The sequence below is a fragment of the Rissa tridactyla genome, chromosome 6, assembly GCF_028500815.1.
Source record: "Rissa tridactyla isolate bRisTri1 chromosome 6, bRisTri1.patW.cur.20221130, whole genome shotgun sequence".
Lineage (NCBI taxonomy): Eukaryota > Metazoa > Chordata > Aves > Charadriiformes > Laridae > Rissa > Rissa tridactyla.
This window is the reverse complement of record NC_071471.1, coordinates 47,036,373-47,053,262: the sequence shown is the minus strand read 5'-3', so window position 1 is coordinate 47,053,262 and position 16,890 is coordinate 47,036,373. Positions and strand designations below refer to the sequence as shown.

General features: G+C 36.4%; 1 protein-coding gene across 2 annotated transcripts in view; it reads right to left on the bottom strand.

Moving 5' to 3' along the window:
* POLR3A (RNA polymerase III subunit A) overlaps window positions 1-16,890 on the bottom strand; it is a 39,277-nt gene that overhangs the window by 21,711 nt on the left and 676 nt on the right. For both annotated transcript variants that reach the window (XM_054205289.1, XM_054205290.1), the window contains exons 2-18: window positions 16,743-16,878; window positions 16,085-16,222; window positions 15,368-15,539; window positions 14,757-14,911; window positions 13,710-13,949; window positions 12,632-12,794; window positions 12,303-12,439; window positions 11,598-11,701; window positions 10,744-10,885; window positions 10,060-10,200; window positions 8,763-8,832; window positions 7,935-8,062; window positions 6,300-6,438; window positions 4,162-4,326; window positions 3,671-3,843; window positions 2,368-2,479; window positions 1,113-1,231 (exon numbers count right to left, since the gene is read on the bottom strand). In XM_054205289.1, the coding sequence (XP_054061264.1) occupies window positions 1,113-1,231; window positions 2,368-2,479; window positions 3,671-3,843; window positions 4,162-4,326; window positions 6,300-6,438; window positions 7,935-8,062; window positions 8,763-8,832; window positions 10,060-10,200; window positions 10,744-10,885; window positions 11,598-11,701; window positions 12,303-12,439; window positions 12,632-12,794; window positions 13,710-13,949; window positions 14,757-14,911; window positions 15,368-15,539; window positions 16,085-16,222; window positions 16,743-16,878 (2,434 nt within the window). The remainder of the gene's footprint in view (window positions 1-1,112; window positions 1,232-2,367; window positions 2,480-3,670; window positions 3,844-4,161; window positions 4,327-6,299; window positions 6,439-7,934; window positions 8,063-8,762; window positions 8,833-10,059; window positions 10,201-10,743; window positions 10,886-11,597; window positions 11,702-12,302; window positions 12,440-12,631; window positions 12,795-13,709; window positions 13,950-14,756; window positions 14,912-15,367; window positions 15,540-16,084; window positions 16,223-16,742; window positions 16,879-16,890) is intronic.

Sequence of the window (16,890 nt, the reverse complement as noted above, 5' to 3'; positions counted from 1 at the left end):
TTAGAAGACTCTGGCATCTGAATTTGTGAAAATATTTACTTTATAGCCAGCTGCGGTACGTGGGTTTCAAGGTCTCAGTGTTTTTGAGCCTAGCCAGGTGCAGGGATGAGGACGAGTGAGACCTGGGGACTTCACCCAAGCTGGCCAACAGGATTATTTCATGCCATGTGAATTATTTCACATTCAATATAAATTAGCAAGTTTGCTGCGAAGCTCTCTCTCTCCCCCTTGATGGCAGTGATCCAGAGAACTTCTTGCCCCGGTGCCAGACCCCTGAGCCCTTCCCTTCCTCCTGAAGCTGCCGCGCTCGCAGTGTCTGACATTTGCTGTCCACTGCCGGGAGCGCACAGCTTCATGCTGATACAATTGGCTGAGTATAATGCTCATATGTTTTATATTGGTACTGGGATCAATATCGGTTCTTTAGTGTTATTAATGTTAATTATCTAGTCTTATTCTATTAAATCTGTTTATATTTCAACCCTCAGGTTTCCTTGTTTTTTCCCCCGATTCCCCTTCTTAGGTGAGGGAGGGGTCATCAGATGATGAAATAATTCTCTAAGCAACAACAAATTGTGGGTTTCTCAAACCGTAACAGAAGACGACTCCTTACTGCTTCATGTTGAACAGAACTCAAACACAGAATGTTAAGAGTAGCCCATGATATCTGTCTGTCTTAGCAGAAAAAGAAAAAAACCAACAGACTCCAGAACGGTTTATCTGGCATGTTTCACCTGTCTAAAGACACCAACACACTCCCAGCAGTTTTTCTGAAAAGTCTTAGTGCAGTGAAACAGAATGCAAGAGAGAAATTTAAAAAGTTATTTTTAGGACTCTGAAGAGAATCAAAAATGTATCATCAGACTTACTTTTATTTTACTAAATTAGAAAGGTCTAAGCAAGGCTTAGCCACAAAAATTCAAGCTAACTAGGCCATTCACAACACTACCGTTAACTCCCAAATCACATTCAAAACTTCTTACATTCACCATACGCAATTTTTTTCCTTCACCATGTCATGACAACACATCCTATCACGCATCCTTCTTAAAATGGTTTAAGGCAACTTGTTTCACTTTTCATTACAGTGTATTGTAATCATACAGAATTACCTTAGAATGTTTCTCAAAGTGAGGCAAAGATCTGTTCTCAAATCCATCAGGAACTCGGGACCCACTGATAGCCTGCTGACCTACACAAGCAATCATCTGGGATATATTAATAAAGGAGCCTGAAAAGAAAGAAAAAAGTAATCATCTCACTCATAAATGAGAAATATCAGTGCTCCTCTGATGAGCTATCTTCATTTCTACGAAGATGTATTATTTAGCTTCGTAATTTGCAAAAAACGCACTTAGAATTGCAACAGTTAAAGAAGCTTTTCTGTTACTTGGCCTGTAAATTTATGTTCAGCACTTAGGCTGACTTAGTTGTCAGTCCGCATATGATATAGAGCTAACAACTCCATTTAAAATTTTTTCTTTGGGTCATAGACATTCATGCCACCACTATTTGACTACAGTCCATATATTATCCTGTTTTGTATTATGGATTGCGTTTTATACAACCCATTATCCTAAACTACAAATTTTGCTTCACAATTTCTTCAATAAACTTTTTAACAATATTTTTTTTTTTTATGAAGGGTTCAGTGCCTACCAAGATTCCTAGAACAAATTAAATCCCACAGAATTAAGTCACTAACTCAGAAGTTGTATTTGCTGAACATGTTTGCAAACGAATGCCTCCCCCCACTGCAAATTATACACTTAATATATCCTCCTTCTTCGATTTCAGTATTTCTTTAGGAATACAAAATGCCACCATGAGGCTTTCCTCAATTTATTGGAGATGGATAAATAAAGTTAAGGATTAAAGCGATTTCTTCAAATTCTCACAGAAAACAAAGGAAAGCTCAGATAAGAATTTAAGCATAAAACAAATATTTACTACACAGGTGGTCCTTCAGAAACAAAGCAGTGAAGATGGCTGAAATGTTAGTTCCAATTCTTAATATATTATTTCCAGTTGATTTTTGCATGTGATACAGATACTTGAGGTCAGAAATGCAACCAAAAACTTTTTGCTGATTAATTAATTCAGGTCTTAAGAACATCTAAAGTTCCTAGAGGATGTTTTTTCAACTTGTACTCAAAATTTAAAGACAGAAAAACTAGCACATCAGCTTGATTTTAATTAACTGTGCCCAACCTGTACTTACTGAGAGGAGGCACTTCAAATCTATCTGACATGAACTTAGTACTTGCACAACTGACTGTCTAAAATAAGCTGTAAAGACAGAACAAGTAATTTTGAGAACAGTGATGGAGCAAACAATCTACTTCCAAAGCTGAGCTATGTCCCTACCTTTAGAACCACAGAGAGCCATGATAAGGGGACTGTTGCTCTTGTCCAGTTCTCTGAGACAAGCACTGCCAGCGTGGTCTCTGATAACAGACAGTTCTTTAAGGATTAAGGCCTGAAATCCAAGATTTCAAAGATTCAGCATTCATTAAAAATACCATGCACAAACAGTACTCTACCACTTGCCAGCAATACATTATTCAGTAGTCAAAGGGAATTCAAAGAGAAAGAAACCTAGACCTTGCTTTGGGTAAAAGAAGTTTAACTTTTAACTTACACAACTTTCCAGTTTGCTGTATAAAAGTCTTTATTGGGATAAGACAGAGGTAACCAGGGACAAGACAAACTCTTTTGTCAGCAGCACCAACTTAAGCTAAACCGAGCACTGAACTGAGGTCTAAGACTCCCTGTGCTACATAAAAAAAAAAAAGTAAGTATTTTTGGACTGCTTTCAGAGAGTACAATGCTAATACCTCCAATTGTTAAGAACATAACTGCATCAAAAAACCCAAAACATTCTAGGACATACACATGTGTCTGAAAAGTGGAAGAGTAGAAAAGACTGCAAGATACTTCTTTCATCCAGAGTGACACTTCAAACTGGACAACTGTGGCAGTACCTTATCACAGGGTGGGCTTTTCTGATTGTTTTTTGTTGCTATTGTGTTGGGGTTTTTCTCTTTGTTCTTTCTACTTTTTTTTTTTTTAAAGGTAAAAACTAGACATTGACTAGCCAAGACAACAAACGTGTAAAACCATTAAAGACAATGAAGAGAGTGTTCTTCATAAAGTCCCTGTCCGTAAGATTTTGGGCAACATTTGCTGCTCTTCATCAAAATTTCTACAGAAAAAAGAAAAAACCCAGCATAACCAAAGTCCACTTAACTTCTGCCCCAGGAAGGGGCAAGAAAACACTTGCATATAAACAGATCTGTAACTAAAGGAATGTTTTGCTTCTTGGATTAAGTTTTTTGTTAACTGTTCTTTATTAACTTACAAATATCGATAAACGCAATTAATCCCATTTCAGTTACCTATGTAATTTTATTCTCTTATATGTCACCCCAACACATTGAGTCAGGAGGGAAGAAGGATCTCAGTTATTTAGTACTTAGCTAACATTTTTAAATGCATACAAGCATCTACATGTTAAGCCTAGACAGACTCAGCTAAAGCTGCGTACCTAGGGACCCTATTTGCTCATATTTTTAGGTTTCAGAAGACAACTTTGAACTTCAAAATTTACATGAATGTATTCATTAAGTCTCCATTCTAAATACATAATCATTTAAACTAAAAAATTTACCTCTAGTGTCTCTTCTGCAGTACAACCAGGCTGCTGCTGTAGCTTGCCAGTGTTCAGAGCTTCAATATACTCATCACACTTCTTATAGCCAGCATTCAGGAGCTCATACTTAGCTTTTAGCAGGCCCTGCCCAGGGGTTACATCACCAATTCCAATTGAAAAGCCACGATTAGCTATTATTGGGAAAAAAACCCAAACAAAATCAGAAAAGATTATATTGATAGCTCAAACTCATATAGAGAAAACAAATTACAAATTAAACCGAAGAAATATTATCATCAGCAACTTTTATTTTTTCCTCCCATCACGTGACCATCATATGCACTTCATAAGCACAATCAGTTGTTTCACTGTTTCTATCAGCTTCACAGCTAGCTTACTTTTTTAAAACATAGTACATGATATTTGAAGAAAAAAATCTAGCTTGACTGGTCTGTATTTCTGCTTTAAGATGCTATTTTACACAGAAACATACTTCCCCTGTTACTTACAAAGATAGACAGGAGCAAGTCTGGCTAGTCGTGACATGGCATCTGCAGCTTCCACCTGTCCCCAGTCTCTCAGTAAGATGTAGAAGATATTGTTCTTGGATCCTGAACCTAAGGTTCCTTTGTCCATACTGCCACTCATCAACTCACTGTTTTGAATTGTGACATCTAGAATTAAAAAAGCAAAATGATTTAATTGATTAATTTCTAAAAAATTACTTAAACTCTAGTAATCAGTTATGGAGTAGGTTTTTAAATAAAAGATCTACTCATGAAAAGAACAAAACCAAAAGACATATAATATATCTGTAGAAGCGCATGAATAAGTCTGTAAGGGGAACAGGCTACAACCTGACCTTACCAACTTAAGTTAAAATGTGTTTCCCTTCCTCCTTAAAAAGGCAACTGTATCCAATTTAACACTTGTCTGAAACATTGTGAATAATCCTGTTTGTTGAAAATCTAAAAATAAACTTAATTAATCAGAATAAAGTCTTCAATCAATCTTATCTTGCCAGAAATAAAGTCCTCAATCATGCATGATAAACCAAAGTTATTTATTTGTTTATAAAGTAGAGCAACAAAATTTCAGAACTGAAGTTACAGTTCTCTTAATCAAAGATTCTGCTATTCAATTCAACTCAATCACCTCTGGAGGCAGAGCTTAAATTCAAAAGACACATTGGACTCAGATGTCTCTTTAATTACAAGCACATGATAAAGACATCCATCTTGCCTGTAGGGCTGTACACACTGCCTCTTTTGGATGACTTCCTTTTGCTTCATTAGGAACCTTCCATTTAAGGCACTGAATCTTCAAGCAATTAAAAAGTATCTTCTGTACATGAACTTCAGACATATTTGCTATGACAGCAGTACAATATATGTTCACCCTCAACTTCATTATACATCTTTCAAAGAATAACTGGCATATTAGATGGATCCAACTTAAATCATTTTATGCAGAATGTTGTAGATGCTTGTACACTGTACTCTATGCTCAATATTTTCAATGTGAATTTAGGTAATCATCTACTTGAACCAGAATTCATTGCTCTATCACTTATTAAATACAAACAAAACATGACACCAGGATTTCTTGAGACTTCGGAGAATTTGCAGAGAAATTTCTGAAGAGAATTAGTGCTGCTTCAGAAATTAAGTTTTTTCAGAGACCTGAACAGAGCCACTAATAAAATCCAAGTTTTCTGTATCACTTGCTATTGTCGAACTCGGAAATTCTTCCCATACTTCCTAAAATGAAAAGACTGTGGAGCAAAGATGGCCTATGTTCACATGGGTGTGAACAGGATTGCTTTGTTGCAATGTTCACCCCACATTCCTCAGAGGCTGAAAAAACTTGTGCCACCGTGTTTATAACCAACTTCACAACCACTGAGTGGTCCCACCTTCTAAAGAAATCACTCAGTCTAGCGTAGAGTGGATTGTCCTAATTGGCAAATTCTTTCTCACACCAACATTACACGACAGAATTACTGTAAATCAATGGTTCTTCCCTTGGTTCCTTAACTCACACTTCTGAGCAGCAAGAGCCAAGCTAATCCTGCCTGCTCAAGTTCTTTCCCAGCTGTTACCACATGAATGTTAAATTAATAATAAGCAAAGCCTTGCTCATCTCCTACAGCCTCTTTAACCCTGATGCTTTGTATTCCATCTGCCACTCTGACTTCCCTAACTGGAAGGATACAGAAAGTTTGATATCCTAGGGATTCCTGTCTTCCCTACATATCCTAACTCCTTTCGCTGTTTGACTTTCAATCCCTGTATCACTACGCCCACTTAAGATACTAAATTTTTCCATTTGCCCTCTACACAACCACTTCCTAAGCTTCTTTGCTTTTATCGCTTTCTCGCCTTCAAGTACTACCTTAGTATCATGACAAGTCTAGCAACATACAAAAGAAACTTTATTACAAGAAAACACCCAAGTCTCCTCTTTGGTGTTCAGCATGACTTCAACTTTTGAGAAAAACTGCATAATTTTATTTTTCATTTCAGGAATACTTATGTGAAGTACTGCTTTACCTCCTACAGTGAGCTCAACAGCAACAAAATCAACAAAACAATAGCTACGATTTCTTTGAAGGCTTCTGAAACACATCTTCAGAAGCATCACTCACAAGAGTCATTGTAACACAGGTCTTCCCCTTTGCCACAATACTGTTTGCCCTTGGTTCGTAGATTGGCTTTTACGGGACAATCATCACTGGGTTTGAGAATCAGGCTGAAAACCTGTTTTCCTGTCCAGAGTGTTACAGGCTTAGAGAAAAAAAAAGGACAAGAATTAGGATTACAGAGTTTGTGCTACAACTACAGTAAAATAGCAAGCAAGAATTTAATTGTAAAATTGTTTTCTACACAGAACCTTTCTATGCTGAAGTATACTTGTAGAAGTGCATAGTAGCATTCCTTTGAATAGGGAACTACTATGCACTTTTATAGATATAACCATTCAGCCACCAGCCTTTTTATCTTTTACATAAGGGTATGTGCATGCATTTAGAGAAACATGCTCTATTGCTCCCTCTTACTGTCATGTTTCCCTTTCTGATTTAAAAAAAAAAAAGTCATTTCATTTCCCAAAGTGGTTGCAACATTTATAATTCCTTCTTTATATAGTGTCTTTGGTTTAAATTTTTAGGAGGTTAAAGATTCATATAATTATGTACTTCCCTCAGCTGTAGTTAAATGTAAGTAACTGTTGCAGCTAGCACTAAAATTATTCACTTGGAGTGACAGAAGCAGTCAAAGAATCACTGCTCTTAGCTATTAGCAAAAGTTTCTATCTATTTACAAAATTCGCATTCGATATTGACTATAAATGCTCTGACCTTGCTTTAAATAAGTATTATTCATTGCCATTTCAATTTCACTTTTGGAATTTCCCTAATATTACAGTTATCGTTTTGAAATTAAATAAAGTGTATATATAAAAAAGAAAAGATGCATACATTTAGTGAGTATTTAACAAATTCGAAAATATACCAAACTCTCTTCAAACGATACTGTTTGCCTCAAATACAAAATTAATCACATACAGACACCCTTAAATGTATGTGAATTAATAACAGACCCTAATCTAATAAATGATTCTATAGCTCTCTTCAAAGTTTGTGACAAATACACAAATATTCTGCCCTTCATAATAAATATTTTGTGTACGTGATGTAACAGCAACAAAAAAAACCAACCCCCAAACAAAAACAAACAGACCAAATCACATAGCACTCATCCTCTTTAACACATTGCCAAGGTTAACAACTGAAGCATATTATTTCCCAGGTTTAACGTCTCTTCGATTTGGGATACTGAAACCTAGAACTGCTGAGACATTACTTGAGGGCACCCCAGGAATAAGTTTCTCCACTAGCCCCGTATTAGTCTGCACAGGCCATAACAGTGAGGTTACTAAGAACTTCTTATTTAAGTATCTTCTACTGACCACCAATAGCCAAGTGGCCTGTCTCACAGTAGCAGGATAGTAAGTAGCTGGATAGCTAAGTTTGAACCCTGAAGGAACCCTGCATATGGACTACACCATGCAAGGTTGACTGTTCAGCATCAGGAACCATCAAACAACTTCCACATAGCTTTGACCTGGAAATCTGATCCTTGCACTTTACAAATACAAAATTTCATACAAAACTAACATCAGAGAAAAAAAGAACTGTCTCTGCTGTGCATCACCGTGGGTCAAGAACACACAACAGAGAAAGTCTTAGTAACATTAAAAAAAAAAAAATAGTTTGACACACCTTCAGAATTGCTGGAGGTGGAAGACGAACTTTAATCTTCTCATCCTTGCCAACCAGGATAGAAGCAATAATTTGACAGGCTTTGGCTCGATCAAAAAAGGTATCTTTTAATGTAAGAAGATAGGCACCTAGAGTGTAAAAAATTATTAATGTGACAGTCTAAAATGAGATAAACTTTACAAGCTATTGCATATTCAGTGTCAATTATTTCATTCTAATACTACTAGTTACCTACTTACTATGCAAAATTCCAACAGTTTAGACCACTGCAGTTGCAAATCCTTCCCAGATTATTTTTTTTAATTGCTCCAGACTCAAATTTCTGAAAATTAAAACCAGTGCATTTCTATAATCTATTCTTCCCATCAGACTCCATTCCATAGGTAAAAAGGCGGCCTCAGCATTAATTTTTGTACACTTTCTTCCTTATGTCCATCGGACATTTCCCAAAGAATTAAGGAAACTTGAAGGTACTTACTGTAGTTTAAAACTCATTTTTGAGTAATAAATTCAACTCCTCTACCGTAGTCATAAGCAGTTTACATTGTTTACCTAATGTATACAAAGATCCCAAACATTCATTATCTCTGAGAGAGAAATACTACAATACATACACAAAGGTAATAACGATTGCACCTACAAAGGTAGACAGTATCAGAAGAGATTCTAAGGACATAATTATACTTCAGACTAACAATGGCCTTACTTTCCTAATGTCACTTTGACTTGTGAAAGGAGAAATTTTTTAATTAATATAGAAAAATTCTCAAAAATAGGGGAGGAAAAACTGTTAAATCACACAGCTCTAAAATAAGCTTATATACACACCTGTGAGGAAATCCTGAATAGCAGCAATGAGAGGTTCTCCATTTCTTGGTGTTACCAAGTTAGCTTTAGTCTGTATGATAACAAGAAACAAGAAAAATACACATTTGAAGACATTGCTATGTCAGTTGTTATTCAGAAAGAAACTTACAACTTAAGACAGTTATTTTAGCAAAAAAGGTTAAAGCTTATTCTAAATCAAAGTACAGCTGTCTTCAAGAAGATAGACAAAAGGAACTAGAAGTTTCAGTTTACCACAGTCCATGCAAATCTATTGACGGTTAAGGAATAATTTGAGAGTAGTTACTGGAAATTGGATATTCTATTTCCAAAGCAGAGGTTGCAATCAACTTGATGTGTTTGGTAAGTTACTGTTCAAACAGGGCAGGGAAAGGAAGACAAACTAGCTTTTAGAATCTAAGAAGGTACAAAAGAGGTTGTGCTCACTACAGAGAGCTAGTGAAATATTGCAAGTTGTGTGGTCCCTACTGACATGTAATAATCAAGCTAGCCACTTCCACTAGCCCCATCTTCTTATGCCTTACTCAGACTACTGCTCTAGTAAATCATCCCCACCTGTGCAGCACAATTTTGCCTGAACTGTTCACAGGCCCACACATGGGGGGAGAAGTTTTCTTTTTAAGCTCCCAAACCATTTCAGCAAGCCAACACATGCTGCACCCAACAGTTGTGTTGGTACATCTGAAGTAGCACCAGCATTCAGTCACACAGAAGCAGCAATGTACTGGAAAATCCTCAGATTGTTGCTACTGACTCTACTTCCACACCACAGATGGATGCCTGCAACCATCAGATCCCTCTTTATCTACCCTCCCTTCTCCCTTTTTCCCCTGCCCTAAGAGCCTACTGTCTCCTGCCTTCTCCGGTAAACTGCCTTCTCCAGTACAAGCACGCTATTGCTGCCTCATTTCCAGTTGGCCTGACCGCCTGCAGTTGCTTGGCTGTCAGACCAGAAAGCAAAGCACAGATCTGTTTCGTAACAGAGCCACCCTATTTTGGCAGCAATCACTAAGGACAGTCAGGCAGAAGTGTTACTTATGACACCCACTTACTTAAAACCACTGAATCTTCCACGCATGTGAAATATAAGTTTATTAGACTACCATTGCGTAACAGTCCTAATTTATTCTAAATTCCCTTTTGCAGAGTTTTCAGGCAGCTTCACAGTTGCACATAATCCATACCCATCAATCTTGCTAATATTTCATATTTCACATGCAAGTTAAGAAATACAGGACTCAGCCTACCTGTCAAATCAACCCCAAAGTTATCTACATACCCCCATTAAAACAAGCGCTTCTGCTTTTGCTTCTTCTGTCTGAGGAAGGTGAAGGTTCATCTCATCTCCATCAAAGTCTGCATTGTATGGTGTACAGACACATTCATTAAATCTGAATGTCCTATGAGGTTTCACTCTAGCCTGCAAGAAAAAAAAAAAAAAAAAAAAAAAGAAAAGAAGTGATGCACATGCACTCAAGCACACTAAAAGATGAAACGTCATGCCCGAGTGCTTCCTTGTAGGCTTTATCCTTTCTTTTTATTACAGGCATAAGTCAAAATTTCTGATTATAGGATTTAACACAACCAGGAACTGATAAAAACTGTACTCAGTTATATTACACAAGTGTAGCTAGTAACTCAAATTATTAAGAACTTATACAAAGCACAGAAAACAGCATGCTTTGTAGAGATCACATCAACTCTACAAAAATGAAATGCTTAGGCAAGAATAGATGCCGAGGTCAATTATGGCTATTAACAGAATTGTCCAGACAGCATACTGTCTAGTCACACATCAATTCCCATGCAAAGGCACAACTGCGCTGTATTCATGCTCATGCCCGTGCAGTGTTTCAGAAGCAGCTGTTTATTTTTGTGTGCGCAAGAGATAAACATCAGCAAAGGTAAACCACCTAATATTCAGGGATGCGCTACCTGTATGTAAGGCTGTGTGCACACTTACAATGTGAGCCATGATGCTCAGCTTATGAAGAGAGGGCTGTCGATTGAAGAGGACTATGTCACCATCTATAAGATGTCGCTCCACGATATCACCAAACTTCAGTTCCTGGGCCATTTTTTCTCGGTTTCCATATTTCAAAAACCTTATAGTAACACGTAACAATGGAGCCAGAAGAAACAAAGTCAGAGATGTAAAGACAACTGAAAATAAATTCTGTGTTTATACTGCAAGTACTTCCATTAAATCTTGGAGTATTCGTATCACAATAACTATAAAACAAGAGTGGTGTGGATTACATCATTAAACATCATCCCTGCTGTTATTTTAAATAATGAAGTGACATTAGTTAAAGCTACAGCTATTAGTAAAACAAGTAAGAAAAAAGTATTTACAAAACCAAAGAATTTGCTTCAATTGTATCAGAGAGTATAGGAAATATATATATATACACCATATACCATCACTTCTTACTGCCCATAAACTGACTGCAGATTAGGTCTCCCATGAAAACAGCGAGTACAACATGCCCAAAAGTGTCTGTTTTCATTTATCTCTGTACTACACCCTCTATTCCAAATGAGAGATACTCAGTCATTAAAAAAATAAATACATATATCTCTAATTGCAGTTCACTATCATTCGTATGTACACTTAAGTTTAAATCCAACAGATTATCTAAAAAGAAATTGTATGCTAAACCTGAGGGGTTCAAGACAATTTCTTTGTTGCTGCCCTTTATGAAAGATTCTAAAAATAAATTTTAATCCCTGTAAGATGTAACTGTTTTTACACAGCAGTAAGAACAAGTTGATGGGGAGAGATAAGAAGTGAATGATTACAGATAAGCATGATACCTTTTCATCTGTGTGTGCCTTTGCTGTATGAAGTTGGCTCCAGGATGAACATCAGGACCGTTACGAACAAGTTTCCTCATAAAATCAATATTAGCTTTGTTCACCTGTTGCATAAAGACTTCAATCAGAAACAAATGGAACACATTTCAGGACCTCTTGTTTATGCTGGTGGCTTTTGTGTTTTCAACACAACTGTGTTTTAGCCTCAACTGACAATCCCCCTCACAGCCTCCAGCTGCTAAAGGGAACAGGCAGGAAGGAACAGAGAAGGAAAATGCAAGCCACTCTTAGAGCACAACATCAGAGTGAAATTAAATTAAAAATCTGAGAAGTCAATTCAGAAATAAAAAGACCCAACCACTCCTTAGACAGATAGACCAACAAATAAAGCTATGTATGAATTAAAAAAAAAAAAAAAAAAAAAAAAAAAAAATCAAGCAAAACTCTCCTCTCTTGATATGTCAACTTCTTACACCATATGCCTTCCCAGTACTTGCATATGTCTGATAGTACACTGTTCATTTACCAGTAGCAACAGAACTGGCAAAGTATCACTGAATGACATTTTGAACATAAAAGCAATACATTCACTGTCTTTTACAGTAAGGCTATAAAGAAGGACAACACTGATATCTGGTAAAAAAAAAAAAAAACCAAACACCAAACAACACAACATAGAAAAGGTTTTGGTTCTACACTACTTACCTTTTCAGGAAAAGTTAGTATTTTAGCAACATGAATAGGCACTGCTACTTCATCTATTCTTAAGTTAGGGTCAGGAGAAATGACTGTTCTGCCAGAGAAATCCACTCGTTTTCCAGACAGATTGCCTCTAAACCGACCTAGCGAAATAAGCAAGTGAAAACTCTGTTATATAAAAGTTGTTTTCAAAATGTTAAGACAGCACATTAGGAAATCTTTCCAGGTACATCACTGAAGCACAACACAACAGTAGCAGAGAGATGTTTTGGAACAGCAAATATCTGTGGCTTAATGAAAAAAAAAAATAATTAAAGACAGCTTTCTAGACAAACCTTGCTTTCCCTTAAGTCTCTGAACAAAACCTCTGGTCCATTTTTTAGGTGCCATGTTGAGAGGAATTCCTGAGAGCTCACTGTTAATGTACAGGGCACACTGCAGTTGAAGAAAGTCCCAGTCTTCCATAATCATCTGTGTTTTAGCTCCTGATATCCTATGCTAAACAAAATAGTCATCCAGTTCAGAAAATAAATATAACAACACATAATAAACTAGCAAAGAATTTTTCTGATACAAGTACTACTCTTTGAAAATAATATAAATAAAATAACTTTATAACAGGATGCATATTCCTATAGCATAAGACCATTCACAATACAACCCAGAAAAAACATTTCTTTTGACTAGCACTGGCTTTGGACAAATAGTCAGAACACTATGTATTTGTTTAAATTGTGTTTTTCCCAAGCCACTGAAGTGACGCTAATATAACCTTGCAGCCAGGAAGACCATCAGTAGTTGACAATTTTTCAATCATGGGAGAGTCAGCTCTCACTTGATTTTGTTTTCCTGACAAAAGACCAGTTTTGAAAAGCTTGAGAAGTATTAGTCTGGTAGAACTGTTCTTCTAAACAAATGATAAATTGTCAAATTTACTTCTAGTCTCCACTTGATAACCATGCTAGCTGAAGCCTGATTTCTTAAGAACAGATAGTGGAATAAAGAAAGGACAAAGATGTAGTAAAAAAAGAGGAACGTCTACATGAAAAGAGAATAAAAACAAACCCAAAAAACAATAGGTATAATGCTTTCGTTGTTAAGTGACCACTCAAAAAGTTTCATAGTCAGGGGTGGAGGGAGAAGAGTTTACGGACCAGAACAAACGAAAAATCATTTCCCATGATCCACCAGCAGAACTGCAGCAGATCCTATCCTGCAATCAGTCAGTCAGCCAGCTCCACTTGAAGCAAGTTTCTCTATTTTTTTTCAATAAAATTCCAAATGACGTAGCAGTACAGTACAGACCACTCGCTTGATTGTAACTAGTAAGACAAGTAAAACCATTTGCTATATTCAATCCTAACCAAATCTTTGTGAAGGCAACAGTCTCTGAGAGCTTAAAGGATAACGCACCTTTTTTATTACATCATTGAGGAAAATTATCTCTGTCAGTTTCATTGTTAAGTCATCTTCGTTGGTGCCAGACTTCAAGTCACTCACCACAGAGGGCCTGATACACAGTGGAGGCACCAAGAGTCGCCTGAGGATCAAATCTGAGGGTTTACCTGCTTCTGGGTTCATAAGCAGCAGAGGGATATCTTCCGCTGGGATTCTTTTGAAGAGGTTCAATACTACCAAAGGATTTAAGTTTTCCTACAAAAAACGTTGGAGAAAGGCATAATGTAAAAGTTTCAGTGCTTCCCCTCTTCCCTCATTTACTGGTTGTTCAAAAATAAAGCATTTTAAAAAGACAAACAGATAAGAACTATGTATGCAAAACAAAACTACCCTATTTTATCCTGAACTAATACTTTCAGCATCTCAGGTACTAACTTGCTATTTTCCTCCCTTTCTTTTTTTTCCTTATACATTAGTGTTTACTTCTCATCATGTTATTTTTTTTTTTTTTTTTTTTTTTAAGAGTATTTCATAGTTACTTCTCAAAGCAACTCAATAAGCCTCTTACAACAAACTTATGGTACATTGCATTAATTTTCTTAGTAGGAATTAACATGAATTACAGTACTTTCTGGACTTTTTTTTTTAAATAATTTCTCTCTTCTTAGTACGGCTACTCCTGCAGTATAAGAAACTCCAGATATTCGTTACTTTTTCCATCTAAATGTGTACCCCAGGATCTCCCCAGCTTTCAAAGAGCAGAAGAAAACAAAACTGCACACAATGCAAAGCTGAATGACAAAAGATTTAATAATTGTCTCCTCTTTCCTTCTCAACATTAAGTTCTTATGAAGAAAAAAAAATTTCTGTGTATTGTAATAATTTCAGAGCTACAGTAAATCTACATGTACATGCAGAGCTTCTATGGGCTTGTCTATACAGACAGAGAGCTATGTATCAGAGCAGATCAATAAACAAAATTTACCATTTTTGCAAACCTTTAAGGAGTTTTATTTCAAGCACAAAAACTAGCAGAAAAATTGAAGTCATAATAAAATTCACCTGAGCTCTTCCCAGCAAGGGTTCTACTTCTTTGTTGTGTTCTATGGCAGTTTCAAAGGACTGGAGAAAAGTAGATACTAATGGATCTACCACTTTCTTATTGGTCTTGTACTTTTCATGTATTATTTTCAACAAGCCACACTTCTTCACAGTTCCTGCAAGCAAATAAACATGGATTTTTTTTAAAACAACAAAACCACCAAACAACAACAAAAAAAAACCAATAAAAAACGAAGTTCAATCATAACTAAAGTCTACAAATACTTCTAAGTTAAGGTATTGATCACTGACCATAGCTCCCAATATTTTTAAAACCGTGTTAAATGGGGTTTTTTTGCCATTGTTCAAGTATCAAATATTGGTTACTACCATGAATAGACACCACATGAAACAAAACAAGCAACTAAGACAATGTCTCTATCCACATAACTGAGATGTAAGCAAGCACATGCTTGGCATTAAGAATGCAATTGCCTGATTCTTAATAAAGGCCAGACAGAACACCCATTAGCTGTGGAACAAACAAGGATATTCAAGATTTTGATACCTATCACAGCCACCATATTAAAACCCATCACAGCAGACAACTACCGCTAACTGCCAACACTCACCATTAAAGGCACCACAGTAAGGACAAGTGTTTTTCTTTCGGCACTTTTCAGACACTTTCTTTTTTAGCCCTCTCTTCTGAAGATATGTAAGGCCAGGTCGCTTCAGGTAATCCAAAAACTGTTTTTTTTCTTCCACTGAGAGCATGATATGGCAACAGGTTTTACAGATCATCTAAAACATAAATGCATATAACCACAGTTGTTTAACAGACAGAGTTGTAACGTCTACTGTAACAGTTCTAACTACAGTTCTTCAAGAGAGGGCAGGTGTTTTGAATGAAATAAGATGGTATTGGTTGAAAGACCAATTCATACGCTGCAATACACAAAAGAAAGTATATGGAAAGAAAATTTACAGTTAGTGAAGCGAATCCTTATCAAAGGTCTGTAGAATCTTAGAATTCCAAATATAAAACAAATAGAGCTTTTGTTTACTGTGATGTCCTAAAAGGAAAGTCATACCACATACACTTAATTCAAACTATAACAGAAAAATAATGGATTACATTAATCAGTCAGAGATTACTTAAAATAAAACAGATGTATTTACATCACTAAGACTGGTATTTAAATACATTTATTTTACAAAACACACAAAGATAAAATTTATAATACAAGCTTATTTTGGTCTTCTCATTTACTCTTTCAAGCATAATCCTTTTGGATAATTTCCTTTTTACACACCAGAAACTGACGACAAATCAAAAATGTGTTTACCTGTAAGATGCCTATCACAGCTTTAAAGTATCCAACATGAAAACAGGGCAGTTCTAAGTCAATATACCCATAATGTCCTAAACAATCAGCTAGGTTTTTTCCACAGGTTTCACAGGGGCGGTCTTTTTCACTAGTTCCCTTTAGGAGGAACAGAACACAGAAGAAAGTTTAGCTGTTACCAACTGAATACACAGAAAATACAACAGTTCTTAAGCTAGTCAGCTATCCTGACACACACCCACAGCACTTACTCCTTTTCCCCAGCATCAGAAGCATGTCAGTAGCACTACATTCACGCCAAAACTTAAGAAAAGTGTCTTTCACACGCAGGCCTTGATGATACCAGTGACATTAACCCATATGGATTTTGCAGCTGATCTACAGCCCGCTAATCTACAACGTGGTATTTTGTAGATGGATGTCTCCGGGTCTCTCAACACCTAGGCAGAGAGAACTTATCTCCTGCCTCAAGAGAATACTTCCCTGTACCATCCAAAAGCACAAAGAAAGTAGTTGTCACTGCAAGTGACAGTCTATGCAATTCAACCAGAGATGCATTTGCATACATATTTTGTAAATTTCAGTCATCCCAACTTACCTTTAACTACTTCAAGTAATTCTACAAAGATAGTTTGGAAAGAAAAAAAATGGTTCTCACCATACGATGGTCAAGTACTCCATACTGCAGCGGAGAGTGATGATTGTCCTGACTGTACAAGTTTTTGCTAACCACTTGAATGTGAGCTTGCTGGCGCATCTCTTCTGGAGATTTCATGCCAAAACAGATGTGGCTTCTAGAACGGGAA